The 17,374-nt window shown below is 44.0% G+C and overlaps 1 protein-coding gene across 11 annotated transcripts in view; it reads left to right on the forward strand.

The window, feature by feature from the left end:
* The window catches only part of KCNMA1 (potassium channel, calcium activated large conductance subfamily M alpha, member 1), a 658,697-nt gene that overhangs the window by 321,115 nt on the left and 320,208 nt on the right, over nucleotides 1-17,374 (forward strand). For all 11 annotated transcript variants that reach the window (XR_001145364.1, XM_004680710.2, XM_004680711.2 and 8 more), the window contains exon 3: nucleotides 10,451-10,512. Coding sequence is in view for 10 of the 11 variants with exons in the window: in XM_004680710.2 (XP_004680767.1) it covers nucleotides 10,451-10,512 (62 nt within the window). In the remaining variant the exon portion in view is untranslated. The remainder of the gene's footprint in view (nucleotides 1-10,450; nucleotides 10,513-17,374) is intronic.

A 17,374-nucleotide genomic window follows, 5' to 3' on the forward strand; every position in this document is an offset into this window, starting at 1 on the left:
GCAGAACAGGCAGATCGACGAAGTACACTGCCGAGGGGAGCAGCGGGCGGGTCAGGAGAGGTCTGCCACGCCATGTGGTCACCTCCGGGGCAGGCAGGAATCGAACTCATACGGAAGTGGCTTTAGATTCTCAGTGCTGTGCTTTAACCTGCTGCGCCACCAGGGAGGGCCAGGCACGTTCTTTTTAAAATTAATTAATTACTTTATTTTTTTTTTTTGATGATAAAAGATACACTATTTTAAAACCTCCTTTCCTTTCTTGGTCTTTACCTACAGTTACCAAAAGCCAAAGTAGGTTCAGACTGCTGCATACTTTCTGATCCCTAAGAAATTCATCATGTACTACATGTATCAGTGACAGCTGAAGCTGGAGGGGGAAGGGTCTCTGCTTATTTGGGAATAGAACCTGGAAACTAAAGGAGCAATTCCAGCTTATGAGGTGGTAAGATCAAACTTCCTGGAGAGGCAAGAGTCCCTGGCATGAAATAAAAATTTCTCAGAGCCACCCACTGCCTGTGAGAGGAGTGATATTAGTATCCCTCTGAGAAGGTGATTATGTTTGAGTTTTGAAATGTAAATATACTGCAGGATTCTCTTTGCAGTTTCTCAGAACTAGCCTTGCATTTATTTTATTGTGGTAAAATATACAGAAGATGATTTACCATTTCAGTCACCTGTAAGTGTAGAATTCAGTGTGGTTAGTGGTTAGTGTGTTCAGTGCTTGACAGCAACCAGCATCATCGTCTTCCAGGTATTTTTTCATCACTCTAAACAGAAACTCCATTGACATTAAAGCATCTGCTCATTCCTCCCCCATCCTGGGTTCTGGAAACTACCACTTATTTCTGTCTCTAGGTCCTGGCTACCTAGGTACCCAGGCAGTGAAATTGTGCAATATTTGTCTTTTTGGTGACTGACTTAGTTCACTTAGCATGTTTTCATCTGTGTCATGGCATGCCTCAAAATTTCCTTCCTTTTTAAGGCTGAGTAGTATTTCATTGTTTGCATATACTGCATTTTGTTTATCTGTTAATCTGTCAATGAATTGCTTCCACTTTGGGGTTATTTTGAATTAAACTGCTATGAACTCAGATGTTCAAGTACCTATGTGAGTTCCTTTCAACTCCATTTTTGCCTTTAATATACAGGAAGAACTGGCAAGATTTGAGAAGTAGGGCAAAGATGATCATAAATTTAGCACTGGTGACAATAAGTGGCAACTAGTGACCTGTCAGTGCTATTTAAGTTTTCTCTTTTTACAAGCCTAATTAAATTAAAAATGCAGTTGGCCACATCCACATGTACTTAAGCCAGAAAACTTCTCAAAAAGCTCATTAGCCGCAAACTTGGGTGCTTTAGTAGCAGATGGAATTTTTTTTCTCCTGGATTTCTCAATAATTAGATAGGAAAGGTCTTTCAAACTTTAGCCCTCATATGGATTTTTATCTTGCTGGCCAGTGCATCAGTTTTACTGCTGTTGGTAAAAATATGCAAAAATCAACCTTTGAAGTTTTATGATGCAACGATGTAAGATTTCACTGTCATTAAACCTCACCTCTCAGAAAGAATGCAGGTTTTAGGGGAAATTTTCTGAGTCAGTGTTACCATTGCTCTCTATGATTTATATAATAAATTGAGGCCTTAGATGAATGCAGTTACTTCTTCTGTCTTTGTAAGTTGTGCAAAATGAGATGAGCATGGTTAACAAAATCCATGTAAGACAGATGGCACCCACAGGGCATTTGAGGAGCGGTAGCCCACAGAGCACCGCACACCTCACACCCTAGACGTACAGTGACATGAACCCTGAGAAGGGAACAAAAAATAGGCAACTGGCTTATAATTTATGTCCCAGATTCTTTTTGGGAGCTCATAAAAAAAGAAGAGAAGATCAAGCCCTCTGTTCTATCTGTATTAGTTAAATTCCCTTCTGCCCTCTCCCAAAAGCCCATTTTGTACTCAATTTGTCTCTATGCCAGTATAGAGGTGCCTGTATACAGAACAATACATGATAATCTTGTTCTTTGTAGTTTACACTACAAAAGAGCCCTGTTGTTTTCCAGGGCATTTTACCTACAGCCATCTTGAAATTACCTAATTTCAAAATGGACAGAGACGCATTACTGAGTTGGTGGGTAAATTCTGCCAGGAAGCCAGCATCTCTGATTAATGTGTGAAGTCTCGTCTCTCTCTGTTCTTGCTGCGTATGTATGTGCACGTTTCCCTGCCTTGGTATTCCTGTTACTGAGCATTTATATTTTTATGATTTTCTGCCTTCTTTAAAACATGTGCTTCATCCACCCTGTTTCCACAGATTCCTAGTCCTGATTGCTGTATAATCCCCAACTTCTTCACAAAATGTTCCCCACCTACACCGCCTTAATTGACCTGTTTTCCCTAGAGGTGTGGTTCCCTTCAGATCTGTGGGTAGAAGTTGCTTGTTCTTCACAATCCAGGCCCTTCATTGTCCCTTCCATCCTTGGACAAAAGCTTTTTTCTTTAGGTTTCTGCCATGTACCTCAGTCCTTCCTCCCTCTGCTCTCCCTGGTGCTGTCTTTCACCTCCCACCAACCTCCTCTCCTACTTAGCCACTGCTTCCATCCATGACTCTCTGCTCTCAACTGCTCCTTTAGCCATCGCCTGAGAGTCTGATCCTGCGATTCTCCCAGCTAGCCCGTCTGTCTAGACCCTCGACCTCCTCATGTCTGATGATCTTCAGCCCCACTCCACATCAGTCTGGGCCCTGCCTTCATCTGGAGCTATGCCTCACTGCTGTGTAGCATTTTAAGTCTGTGTAGCATTTTAAGTCTTATTCAAAGGGAGCGGGGGTCCCTTGTTTCTCCAGCTCTTTTTTTTTTTTCCTTCACCAGCTCCAGTCTCCAAAATCGTTCTCCAGTCTTTTCTCCAAATACTCAATTATTTAATAAGCATTGATTAAGACAGCTTCTGAGAGTTTAGTGATGAGTAGATATAGACATGCACTGTGTCTGCATAGAACTTACAGTCCGGTAGAGGAGAGGCAATTTATAAATAGATTGCATAAGGAAACGTAAATTGCCTCTGTGCTAAGTGCTGCCAAGTACGGACCTGTGCTTATGATGGGGAATGACAGGAGAGCTGAGATCTGAAAGATGAATGGTCTAGAAGGGGAGGAAGTGCCTATGATGGGAGGGAGAAAAAGTAAATAAGAAGAACTGAAATTTCCATGAGCTGAAGTCTGACAGTGAGGGAGAGAGAGAGTGAAAGGAAGCCAAAGAGGAGGAAAAGGTCAGAGGTCCCGGATCTTATAATCTCTGTCAAGGAAATGAAGTCATTTGGAGCTATGGAAGTGATGGAAGTCATTTGAAGCAAGGGAGGGGTGTGCTGACCAATTTACATTGTATCTTGAAAATCATATCTATTTTTTTTACTGAGTCTGTCTTTATTGTATTGTATTTTTGTAGGCATCACATTTAATGCCCACAAAGTCAGACATTTTTACTAGGCTTCCTTTCATTTCAATAAAGTAGATTTTATTCCTATCTAGAAACCCTGTGTATTTTATTTCAATGCTACAATGCTAAATGCTGACTACTGAAAGCACATTTTCTTTCATTTTGAATACATCTATACTTAGACCATTGTTTAGAGAGTTGGTTGCCCGTGAATCAATTTATGGCATTTTTGTATTAAGCACTTTCATGAGATGTACCAGATGTTAGGTCAGAGATTTAAGGGACCTTTGGATGTTTAAATGACACTGTCAAAACATTGGATTTATACTTCAGGAATCTTTTGTTATTTATGATAACAAAAATACCATTTTTGGTGGCAAGATTCTATCTTCTTCTGAAAACCACGAGTGGCTTAGGGATGAAGAAAATATACTCCTATGCTTGCCAGATTGTGATGAAAAGGAAAAATCCATCCATCCCTTTTTCCTTTAAGAAAGCACTAAGACTCAATGTGTGAGTTTCTATGACAAAACCTAGAGAAACAAAAACTCTTTTCAAAGAGTCACAGAGGCAGAAGGAGAGGGCTGGGTCAGACTACCACCCATGGCAGAGCTCAGCCACAGGCCTGGGGAGAGCCCGGCAGTGGGGTCTCTAGGCTTGTTTCAGTTTCTTGGGGTGATGTGAGAATGAACAACTAGTTGTGCGGCTGGGAGCACAAACTATGAATCTGCATGTCCGTGGAGTTCCCCCTGGTGATTTTATGGAAAAATCCAGCCTCTCTGACACACATTAGTGACACATATGACTGTTCATCCTGATGAATTGTAAATAGGCATCAACTCGCATATGCGTTGGCTGAAAGAGGGCTGCCTTTTCGAGCCAACAGTTTAAGTTCTTTCACTGTATGCAGTCGCTGATCCAAGTGGCCACCTGATAACCCTCCGCCCCAATGCCATCATTTCACAGGCTGGGAAACTGAGTCGCAGATACATCACATGACATACCCAAGAGCCTACTGCTTACTGGGACAGAATTGGGATTCAAGCCCAGGCTTCCTGCCTGTAGACCTGTGTTTTCTCCAATATGTGTTTCTTTCCTACAATGGGCCTGGCATCAGCCCTTCCTTGGAACAGCTAGGTGAACAGAGTGGCATGAACACCACCCTCCTCATGCTTGGTTTTCCATCCTCCTCTTCCCTCCACCCTGGGAGTTTGCAATGGTGGTGGTGTTACTTCTCTCTCCCCTCCTTTATTTGACATCCCAGAGTGTGGGTCATTCAAACTTTTGCACATTGAGGTCAAAGACCAGACCTAATTCAGCCCATTTATTTTTCTTTTTCACTCTCTGTCCCTGTAGGAGAGTGTATAGGAGTTCAGTAAATGCTTATTGGAGTCCTGAAATTCATCAGACCAGACATTACCATTTGAATATTGGAATGGTGTTCTCTCTCCTAAGAAAAAGCCCCCAGATTGTTTTCTTTTGGGAATTCTCACATTGTGAGTTGTAGCATATATCAATTTGAATATATGCTTTGAAAAAGTCATGAGCCTCCTGCATCAAATGTGGAAAAATGTCCATTTTCTGAGGGGTCATTGTGCCGGCAGCTGGCTAGGCCCTGACCAATGATGCAGGCTCATTAATTAGGGTCACTTGTTCTGCTGTGAGCTGAGCAGAATGTGTAAAACCTGTTCAGAAGAGAATTAATTCATCCTCTTCTTGGTACTTTTTAGAATACTCCTTAGCCGATTCTCAAAGCCTGCAGGCCTCATACATATGTTCTAATGGACTAATTGTTAAGGCGACATTTGTGAATTAATCTCTGACTTGAGCTAAGTGGTTTCCCCTAATGACTTTAATTCAGTGACTACCATTCCTGGCCACACATCAGATTCACTGGAGGATCTTGGAAAATACAGAGAGGCCCAGCCTCTCCTCTCTTTGCTCCCTTCTCTCTGTGTCCCAAGTATGGACAGTCATTTCTTTATTTAAGAAAAGCTTCTCAGCTGCTAGGGATCTTGTGGTGCCCACCTTTGTGAGAATCTGCTCCACCCCATACCTAAGTGTCCAACAGCATGCAGGCCTTCCCCTGACAACACGAATCCAGGTTCTACAACCAGTAGCATCTCTGATGAGCCAACTTTCCTTATTCACTTCACCCTTGTTTTCATATCGCTGGGTGATGTTTTCTGTGAGGCGCTCCAGTGGCCTGAGGGGCTACTCTGTGCTTTACCACTTGTATGACTGTGACAGAAGCATCACCACAAAAAGGGTAGGTTCCATATCTCCTTGACCCACCTAATGAGGGCAGAGCTGAGTAGCAAGGAAAAGCTGTGGAGCACATGGACAGTCACAGGCAAGGAGGCACAGGAGGAGAGACACTTGGAGAGCGTTACATGAGGTGGAGGCCTGCTTTTTTCTCAGCTTTGGACCTGCACTGGAGACATGGGGGACCTGGAGGAGATCTGTAGAGTCAAGACATGTAGAGATAGTGGGAAGAGGGAAGAGATACTTGGGTGAGAGACCCATGGGGAAGCTGACGAAGGTAAGCTTCCTTTTGATTTGTCCTTCAAATTTTCTCCTTTAGTTTTCCTTGCAGACTTGCCCGGCCCCTTTTGCCCCTTCCCTATGGTTCTTCACCAAAAGGTGCCTTAGACTGACAAGATTTTGGGCCTCAGTGGCTCTGTTTTGGGCCAGCCCTGTTTGTCTACCCACAGGGAATGGGTAACTTCGAATGCTTCATTGGGAATCTATGTCCGTTCTCTTCTTTCTGCTCTACTCACACTCATTCTATTAAGGGTCTTTCACACTAAGCAAGTGCCTTATCTTTGTGTGACAGATGGCAGAACCCCTTTAGATCATACAAGTTTGGGGGTCCCTAGGTGCCCTCAGGGAACATGCTCACCTGTGGAATATCTTCAGGGCCTGCTGGCATGTCCATCAAGAAGTTGGCCATGAATTTCTCCTCCCGCTCTATTTATCCTCAGAATCCTGGTGTTGGGACAGAAGTTTATTAATACTGTGTGTGCGTGTGTCTGTATGTCTCCCTCTGTCTGTGTTCCTGGCATTCTTCCGGGCAAGCACATGTCATGTTTTATCTTGGAATTTTGAAAATAGATGACTCACGAGCACCATTGTTCCAGTGACATTTATTAAATCACTTTTGTTTTAAGGAATCTGGCACTCTGTAAATATCACTCGGTACTCAGTATTGCCACATGACAGATGGGTGTTTTCAGTAAACCTAAGAATAAGGCAATTAGCACCACGTGAGGTAGCCTAGGTGATCTGGTGATGGAGAAGGATGGAAAACTCGACAGGCTCGAGTGAAAGTGAACACAGATGTACACAGAGAGGGGCCGCTCACATTGTCCATATGTTGGACTATGTTTGTGAGCTCTTCTTTGGGACGGTGCTTTGGTTGTTATAAGTGTTATTCTGTAACTGAGCTGCTGGAGGCCAGGTGTCTCCCCGCCCCAGGTATTGTGCTTTTCTCACCTTCCCATCCCTGCCTGGGCTTCAGCATCTTCTGTTCCTGGGGCTGGCAGTGCAGGGAAGGACTTCCAGTGATCCTCCTTTTACTGTGGGATATGAAATTAGCCCCATACAAAGAAGGAAGAGACACCTTGAGAACAAATAGGATATTAAAACAAGAGCCCCGTTGTTCCTATCCATCTCTTGTTCTTCCTTCTCCATTCAATTATGTTCTACTTAGTCAATATCTTATCATCTGTTGATCATACCTGTACTGTACAATGGATTAAGTTCATAGCCAAATAGGATTTATCTATGATTACAAAGGAGTATATATGGTGACGCCAAATAGACATCTTCCTTTTGTTTTGCCTAGGAATTTATGCATAGCTGATATGAAAGAAAAACTTGGAAATGCTCTATAATATATTAACATTTAAGCTGAAATTTAAACTTATATGTAGCTGGACTGAATTTTTACATACTAAGATTAGGTTTCTTAAACAGTGGGGAATCTGTAAGAGATTGAGAACAGTGGTGTGTGTGTGTGTGTGTGTGTGTGTGTGCGCGCGCGTGCGCATGCGTGCATGTGCGAATGGCCAAGTCCTTTGTGGGGTATTTATTAAAGATGAATCTCTGTGGGATTCCTATTTTTGAAGGTTTCATTCATTTTCTGCAGCACCTGGATGGCTGACAATGTGATCATGTCTGCCATGATAAAGAACCATGTAGCAAATATGAAAATCACCTGCACAGCTGCCACAGGCCTGAAAGCAGACCCTCTCCCCACTGGCCTTTTCATGCCTGGTGGCAAGCTGGGGGTTGGTTTGAGGGTAGGTGGGGGCAGAGTTTGGATACCTGGTACCTTGTTAGGAGAAGGTCTTCCTGTTGAACATAGAGGTCCACTCAGATTGTTCAGTTGCCGGGATCTTTGGAGATCATTTTCTTCTGGTTTTCTTCCCTCTTACCCTACCAAAGACATGCCAGTATTTGAGTTTTCCTCTTAAAAGCCAGGGATTCCTACCCTCCTGTCACTGACTGATTTGTTTAAATAAGCTACACATTTGTCCCTTTCCCAGAGGCCAAATGGGAGGTATGTGGGACAAATTGGTATCAGCTACTTGGTCTGGCCACCCCAGTACTGGGGAATCATGGTGGCTGCATGAGAGCTTTTGTCTTGTTTCAGAATTATGTAGACGACATTTACTGGAACTTCTTTTTCTTTTCTCCATTTTCTTCTCCACCCCTCACCTCTCACTTTCCCTCTATTCCTATATTCTCTGCAGCTTTTAATGGTGTAGGCTAACACAGACAGCTTCCCCAGCGGCTCACCACTTACACACTCAGCCAGAGCCAAGGTGACAGAGATTAGTCTTGGTTCCACTGTTTATGAATGAAGAAGAGGTCCTTCCCCTCTGTTCCGGCCATCGCCCTTCTCTTTGCAGTATTTCGAGAATGAGGTCAGGGCCAGGGTTTAACTGCCTATGTGTCCGAAATAGCAGCACAGATCAAAATTAATCTTCAGCTATTTGTTTTGCTGCCCATTCAGATAATAGAGGAAAATACAGAGGTCTCTTTGTGTTTTTGTCAGGGATGTGGCAATGAATGAGTGAATGTGTGAGTGGGAAGAGACCCAGGTGAACCTGACAGGAGAATTAGCCGTGGGTGAATGTTAACTGCCAACTGATTGCAGGAGTTTCCTTGGCTTCAGTGGAGCATGTTTTAGTTTTTCAAACAAAGGAAAAAATAAACTGAGCTCCAGAGATGTATTATTTTGACACTTCCTTTCATAAGGCGAGTTTGTCAGGTGCTGTGAAACTGCACAGCCTTCCTTTTACAGTGTCCAGTTGTTTTCACCATCTGTTGCTTCCTCTGCCACCTACCATCCTTGTCCACTAGCTTCTTGGAGTTTTTGCAGTGTTTTAAATGAATATCTGTTGTGGATTTCATTTTCTATCAGCCACTTTGGCATATATACACAATACACAGTTCACACTCTCTTGGTCTCTCTCTCTCTCACACACACACACACACACACTCAAGGCTGGATCATGCCTAGTCTCCACATGCATTGGGAAGCATCTCTAACCACTCGCCAGGGCCTGAGGAATGTCAACCTGTAGTGTTCTGAGGAGGTGACACTGCTGACACCTGTCAGCCTGCAGTTCCTTCAGGACAGGAACATGTTTAAAAGGTATTTGTAGACCCCTGTCATTGTGTGTAACACTGCACCTTACTTTTTGTTCTCAAGCTTAGTTGTTGACTCTTAGTGTCTTTTCAAATGTTTGAACATCTTTCTTAGTTGTACTACAAGTCTCTTCTGTGAAAGATTAAATAAGCAAATTAGGATATTGAGTGAAGACAGAGTGTCAGTATCAGCCTGATTTGCTACACATTCCATGTTGATTTGATGGACTTTGGTGTGACAGGTACCCTTTGAGGGAGATGCCAAAACTGTCTTTTCTACCAATGGTGATTAATGCTGAGTGAAGCTTGTAAAGAAGAATAAGACTTTTCATATAACTGGCCAGATGCATTTCCTTATTTGACTTCCTGCACCTAAACTGTTTCTCAAAAACTTGAAGTGTTATAAACACACACACACACACACACACGTGCATGCACACATACAGAGACATTTGTACAAAATACCAAATGTGTGTGCTTTTAAAATGGTATTGCTTTTATAGAGACAGACGGAAATCAGTGATTGTCTAGGGCTGGGAGTAGGAACAGGGATTAGCTGTTAAAGGGCAAAAGAGATCTCAGTGGAATGATGAATAGATTCTGAAACTAGATGACAGTGACAATTGTGCCACTTGGTAAATTTACTCAACATCATTGATTGTACATTGACATGGTGAGGTTAGGTATGAAAGTTATACCTCAATAAAACTGTTTAAAATGGATAGTCCTGCCTTTGAATTCCTTTGGTCCCTAGGTTACATAAAATCCGAAAAATTGTATTACCCCACCCCCCAATTTATACCCAATTTTCTTACAGGCCAGAGGTGCAGGGGCGGTGAGGGGCTTCACCATAGACAGAGTGGGGAGCAGAACAGGCCGAGTGACAAAGTACACTGCTGAGGGGAGCAGTGGGCGGGTCAGGAGAGGTCTATCACGCCATGTGGGTCACCTCCGGGTGGGGGATTGAACTTGCACTGAGGCAGCTGCAGCTAGCTTGCAGTGCTGCACTTTAACCCGCTGCGCCACCAGGGAGGGCCGATAGCCATTTTTTTTTAAAGGACTTGTTAACTTCAGTGGTAAAGAAACAGTACCCTGAGAAAAATGGGCCAGATAAAAATCTCCTACCATAGGATGCAAAAGTCCGCCCTGACCTCTGTTGGCCAGCAGCAAGGTTGCTGCCCTCTGCAGGTCAGCAGCACACCTCAGTAGCATGTGAGGCAGCTGGGAGGTGAGTTTGCCAAGCAGATCCCAGGAAGTAGTGGGCCCTGTCTCTGAGCTGCTGCCACATGTGTCCAAAAGATAAACCAACTGCCCCGTATTCAGCATCTAAGTGATGGCATTTTTCTCTTCTTTTACAGGTTGTCTTAGTCTTTGCTCTCAGCATTGGTGCACTTGTAATATACTTCATAGATTCTTCAAAGTGAGTATGCATCTTGCTCTCTTTTCTAAAACAATCCTGAACCTTTGCGTTGATCAACTTACTTTACCACCAGCCTTTGAAAAGGCCTCCAACGTGTGGAAGCCTTCAAGGATGGCTGGGAAGTTCTGTGCTGGTTTTCTGAATGGCTAAGCACGTTCTCGCAAGGAAGGCTACTTGGATTTTGCTGGCCTAGGAGGGAGAGGTGTCTGAGGTTAAGACTTTTTGTGAGGTGCTATTAATTTTCAGATAGCTGTGTCTCGATGAAGTATTTGAACCAAAGAAGTCAAGAGGTTAAGAGGGCTTTGATGTGAATTTGCAGCCTCTCAGTGGGTTACAGTGTCCTGCCGGTAAAGGTCTGTTGCTGTGGTTGTAGGGTCCTGGTCTTGATAGGGTTTTGAATGCTTTAATCTCATCAGAGGATACTGTGATGCTGGCCAAACAAATGTTTACCCAAAGCACTGTCCACTTGATGCTTGTGAAGGTAAGGCAGGGGGATGGAGGAGACTGTGATGACTCACAGGGTGGGGCTGTCTAGAGTTCCTAAAGGGGACACTCATGCAGATCCCTTGGGCGCCAATTGAGTGACCTGGGGCTCTAGGGTGAGCTTAGGGTGGAGCCTGTGCATCAAATGGTGAAGACTTTATACGAAGCAGAAGGGAGCCCTGGGCAGAGCTGGTGGGTGACAGCCAGCTCTGCCATGGCCCCTGCAGGGGTCCCACCTAGGCATATCACTTCTTTCAGCCAATCTATTACCAGTTTGAACCTGCCAGTGTCTGGGAGACTTGGAGCTGAGCTGGTCTGACTTACCTTTCTGTGGGACCTTGAGCCTCTTGCTGGCACTGGCCACTGTGGAGTGTTTTCAGCAATTTGAACTCTAGCCCATGTATGGCTGGATCATAGAGTTTGATCCCAGGAAAAGTATTTGGTGTCTCTTTTGGCTCAGACCCTGGTTTGCCCAAATTCTGAGCTTCTGTCTTGTTTCTGTGGCTCAGGATGGGGTCATTTCATGCACATCTAAACCCTGAATTCCTCACAGCCATCTGGTTGTCAGCCAAAGGATTGTGTGCATTTGGTACAAAGGCCAAAATGACATGTCAGGGAAAATAAAGCAACATCTTCGCTAATCACCTGTCTCTGGGAGTCAACCACCTCTGAGGCTGTCAAGTCCTCAGACCTGCCGCCATGCACAAGGCTGGGCTTTACCTGTCTCAGGTGGAGGGTCATTGAAAGTCCCCAAGGAGATAAGATGTCACTCTCCTCCTGGCCAAGAAAAAGAAGAGCTTTTAAAGTTTGGAAAACACCAACTGGTATGGCATTGAAGGTAAGCCCCTTTTAAATATCTCCTCTTAATAATTCTGGACTGTATTTGAATTGAATCAAATAGCTAAAGTCTTGGGTCTTATTACTCCATTCTCTCCTCAGGAACGAGGATGTTCTCACATGTCACAGGTGCTGACTCCATGCTGGGGCTCAGGAGTCAGGTTTAGGCACGTAATCCACGTGCCTCAGCCCAAGCGAGCCTCATGTGGAGGTGAGTTTGGTGGTCGTTAGAAGGACAGTCGCCTCGGTGTCTTCTGTCCCGTACCATCCCGTCCCTTTCACTCCTCTGTATTTTCTCAGAAATAAAATATTCTTGTTAGATGGATTTTGAATTGTGTCCTTTTTTATAGTGTCTACTATGAGGCAGTTTTGTTCTGCCAGTGTTTTTGACTCCATGTGAGAGAATGGAAAAGGCTGGAACTCCCCCAGGCAAGATCCTCCTCCCTGGAGGCCTGCACCATCTCAGTGTCCTCTGGATTTAGTTAAGATTCTGCTGGGCCTGGGGAGACCAATCGTGGGGGTCCTCTTTGATTTCTTTTATATAGACTTGCAAAGAGTCTGCTCCAAGGGTGGACCTTCAGTCCCATTCTCAGCTGAGTAGAAGGCCAATAACCTTAGGTCTTTAGTCTCCCTGGGGATTCTTCGAGCCTAGTCCTACCCTCAGTCTCTCTTGTGTCACTCAGCTGTGTGACTTGACCTAACAAGACTTTGTTTGTAAGAAGAGCTTTATGTTTCTTTCTACTTCTCATTTGCATTATTTCATTTGGTGTGGAAACCTTGTCCCAGGGTTCTGTCCCAAGGGTGACCAATCGCCATAGACAGTACCATGAATTCCACCATTTTCCTGGGAAAGACAAGGCAAGTTGTTCTGTTTAAACAAGAAGAATTAAAGTAGAATATATAACCCACAGATTCCCAGAATTTTTTTTTTAAAAAGGAGTCCATTAGATGAATTATAATCAAACAGACTGTACTAGATAAAAAAAGAGTTCTATCCATATGAAGATGTGACTGGAAAGGGGGTAAGAAAACAGAGTTGAAATTCTTAAAACCCCTTCTTTCCATTCAAGACTGTTGCACATTCATTGTTGGGCGGCCATCTGGACATCTCAGAAAGAGAGCTTGAAAGTTCTCTTGGAAGTTATGTCAAATCCTTATCCTGGGAAAAAGTGCTCAGTGTTCTTCAGATAAATCCAAAGACTATCAGTTTTCCTTTGCATGAACTTAAGTGTCCAGGAAATGACTTGCCTTGGTGAAATTTAACCAGATCTGGACTCCCCCAAATGTTCGGAATGTTTTCATGGCACGAGTTCAAGATGGGAGTCTCGCTGCTCCTCCCTTCGACATGTGTGAGGAATGCAGGCAGTTCATGAGCAGACGCCAGTGGTGAGCTCTGCAGGCTGCAGCTCACGGCAGGCATTCAGGTGTTTGCTGCTCACAGGTCACCTGAGAGGCTATTCTACCTCTGTGCACCAGCAAATGGGGAAGGCGATGCAGGTACATGCTGTAACTGGTGGATTAATCTATTTCACTTTCAAAGCTTATTTCATTACGCAGAGGCAGTGGGTAAGTCCTCTCCAACTACGTCCTCTCCAGCCTAGTGCTTTCCCCTGTTGTTAGATCAACATAACCTAACAATTGTTTTCCTGAGCAATTGTTTTCCATTCAAGGGTTTGAGACACCCATCTTTGTGGGTCTTAATTTTCTTAGAGTGATGACTATAAGGCAGTCATTTGGCTAACCTCAAGTGATTACTATTTAGCAGCACAAATTGTCTTCAAAACCTCTGGAGTTGAAAACCAAAGAGAGTCACATTACACTGTGTTAACGTGAGGCTCGGTCATCCCAGCAGTAGACTCTCTAGAAACATTTGAGCAGGGCAAGATGTTCCACCAAGTCTCTGGACAGGGAGATGTCAGCTCCTGCATAGACATGGAGTACATGGAGCTCCTGCATAGACATCGAGTACATGGAGCCACCCTACTCAGTAGTCCTCCTGATTAACCTCATAATCAGGTATTGTCTAAAAGACTCCCATTTCTTTTTCATGCTTTTTAAAAGCACCCACTCCTAGTTCTGATGGCTCTTGGTGGCTATGCCAGTTCCACCACACTTTGATGCTTGTGAAGCAAAGATTTTTTTAGAAAAATGACAACCAAGTGCAAAGTACCCCTTGATGCCCTGTGGTTGACAACGTCCTCAGACTGGTTCCATCCCTGTCTATTCCTTACTTTGACACAAAACAGTGAATCTTCTCCAATAGATAAGGAGAAGAGGTGGGACCTCACTTATCAGAGTGAGGGTAGTATTCACGGATTGCATAATGCAGCAGTTCCAGATGCTTCTAGAATGTCAAAAGAAAGTTGGAAGCGACAGAGGCTCAGGGCCCGAGGTATTTGCATTTTCTCCAGGGGCATTCTGGGAAAGGATGACTCATATATGTGGAGATATTATTCTTTTGATTCATGTTTAAAGTCTGCTACTTCTTATGCTACAGTTACGTGGACCATGAATATTTAATACTGAGTATACTGAAAATGAAGGTCAAGTCCTGCTCACGGGTTACTTCAATGCAGGCTCCTGTCTCTGAAAGGCAAGCTACCTGCTGTTAGTAGAGTAAAGCTTAAAGGTTATACATTGTTAAAATTTTCCTTAATGACTTTATCTGCTTCAAAATGACTGGTACACAGTGAGGGCACCTGCTGCTATTGCCTTCCTTTGCTCTGGGCTTCTGGTATTAGATCAGCAGTGCTGTTTGGGATATGGACATTAGGAAGGGGGAGGGAGCAGTGCGAGAATTCTGGACATCTTTCCAAGAGTCTAATTCCCAGGCAATAGTGGTGTTATGACTCAGAAAATGGCCTTCCCCTGTCTGTGAAATTTTATCTTTGTATTCAGAGATTCATTTATTTTATATTTATTCATTCACTTGAAATGAATATCACTGTGATAATGCTGAATACTTTCCATACAGTAACATTGCTTATGTTTATATCTGGCTAAGGAAAATGGTCCTGAAGATTGCAATAGAAATTGACAAATGACAGCTATAATGGGGATATCCAGGGCTTTTGCCTAACTGTGCAGTCACCCGCATAGTAACCAGCCCTAATCTTAATCCAGTGGAACTCTAAGCCCTCAATTTAGAAATTATCCTTCAAATGGGAGGAGAGGGCAGGTATTGGAGGAAACTAACATTCCTTAATTATGTACATTGTGCCAACCGTAGAACTAAATTAAACACTTTCAAATAAATAACACCTATGATCTCATCAAGCTCTCCCAACAAATCAATAGGGTAGGTTTTTCTACTCCCATTTTACAGATGAGCAGGTAAGACTGCAATATTTGCCCCAAACACACAGCCGATGAATAAGGGAGCCAGGACCCGAATCCAGGACACCTCAAGGCGCCTCTTTTTCAAATGTCAAGAACTGAAAAGTCAGACTGTGGAAGTGACTAAGCGAGTTTATTGAGATATAAGAACGCTAAGTTGCTTAGCTCATCCTGTTAACTCATCCGTCTTGCTTTCCCTTTCCTTCTCCAGCTCCCTCTTTCTCACTTTTGGGACCAGGTCTGCAAGTCAGCATTGCTTACTCTGGTCATATTACAGGCTTTGTCCCTAGGAGAGGAGACATGTGAGATATTTCCATGGGACCTATCCTCCTTGCTGACAGTTTGGGCCTTGGGTCATTTAGTAAGATCCTCTTCTTTCTCAGTGGAGTGGCCTCATCTTATGATGGAATAGGGTCCAGTCAGCAAAGAACAGGGGAGGTGATTGTTTTTCAAGAGCTTCTCCCACTTAAGGGATTCTTTTTGAGAGAGAACTTAGCCCTCTCATCCTTACCTGGTTCTCTGTGCCTGTTATTTGGCAGACTAGGTAATGACTAGATAAGAGGCCCTGCTTCCCCATTAAATAGATTCTGTATCTTGTTAGCAAGTTACAGAGTTTCATTTGTTCTAGTCTTACTTTGTGTTGAAATGCATTTCCAAACTAATATGTTGAGAAAGTTAGTATCTAACTAATGCTCTTTAGGGAAATTGGGCCCAGAAGAGATTTCTGTGGAGGTCTTTGGAGTAAGGCAAAATAACCAACTTCTTCCTCCAGTCTGTTCTTGATGTTTGTGCACACAGGTGTCAACCCAGTGCCTCCTATGTAGCCAGCATGTATTGGGTCCTGGCACAGCCAGCAGAGATTAGCCTTATCCCTCAGACGACGTGTTACCCACTATAAAGTACAGAGCAGTGCATGCCCCTGCCACCTAGCACACACCTGGTCCTGCAGCATGAACAGCTGGCTGGCTCATGGCACAGAGAAGGAAGCGCATTGCTTACTCTGTGCCCAGCCTCCTTAGGGAACCAGAGCTTTCTACATAGTGTTCTGAGAAAGCTGTTCCAGCTCTCTGCCACATGCCCTTTTTGAGAAGTCATAACCTGCACTTAACCTTTGTTGAAGTCAACACAAATCATTGTGTGTGTAAAGCAGCTCTCAATTCCTTTGTTTTTCTTTTTTAAATACTCACCCCCCAATTTTCTCCGTCCCTCGCTGACATTTTTATTGCTGGGCTTTAGTTTTGGAAAATTATGGGTAGGAAAAGTTCAAGGGCAGGATGTTCAGAACAGCAGCGCTCATCTGTGAAGCAAGCTCACCAGGAGCACCAGCAGCTGTGAGAGAATGGAATGTCAGATGGTGGGGAGCCGAGCCCTAGAGCAGTGGGGGCACAGGTGATGCCTTGGTGCAAAGAGGCTATAAATAATTCCCAACCGGAAGTCCTGGGTTCAGAACTTAACCTTTCATGGAAACCTGGAGTTTCTGAAAGCGGATCAAGCCCTCTCAACCATCTCACCTCATCTGGTTTTGCGACTTGCCATTCTTTACCTGCTAGGTACAAACCCAGGGTGGAAGACAGCTGGAGAATATGCTGAAAGGGTCAGAGCTCTTACTCCTTGGAGCTGGTCTTGGCTTCCTTACTGACCTTGTAGTGCAGGTGGTGCATGGGTATGATTGTGACAGCACTTGGAAGCATTAGGAGAAATGCTTCTCTTTGGCATTTCTTTGGAAAAAACCAGAACCTATTTTAGAAGGGGAGGGAGTCTAGAAGAGTCTAGAAGGAGACCTTCCAGGTTTGCTAGAAAAGAAGTCTTTGGAAGGTCATGCTAGATAGAACTTGAAGGGATTCAGATGTGAGCTTGAAGTGGTGTCATTTGATGCCCTGAGCCTTAGCATCCTTATGTCTGCATGAGGGTTGCTCGACCTGCTCAACGCCACCTAGGTAGCCAGGAGTAGAATTAGAGCCACAGGTGGGAGTATTTTTCTCCCAGTACAGGCCCTTTTCAACTTGATCTGCTGGTTTTTTTCTCCTAAGTAACATGGGAGCAAAGATGCCACAGTGAAAATTATCCATCCAATAGCGATGCAAGTATGCAAGTGGTAACTTTTTTTTTTTTTTAGATTTATTTGTTTATTCATACAGAACTGGGGTACAGGCCAGAGATGTGGAGGGTGAGAGGATTCACCAGAGACAGAGCGGGAAGCAGAACA

The sequence above is a fragment of the Condylura cristata genome, unplaced genomic scaffold, assembly GCF_000260355.1.
Source record: "Condylura cristata isolate star-nosed mole 26May11 unplaced genomic scaffold, ConCri1.0 scaffold00011, whole genome shotgun sequence".
NCBI classification, from domain to species: domain Eukaryota; kingdom Metazoa; phylum Chordata; class Mammalia; order Eulipotyphla; family Talpidae; genus Condylura; species Condylura cristata.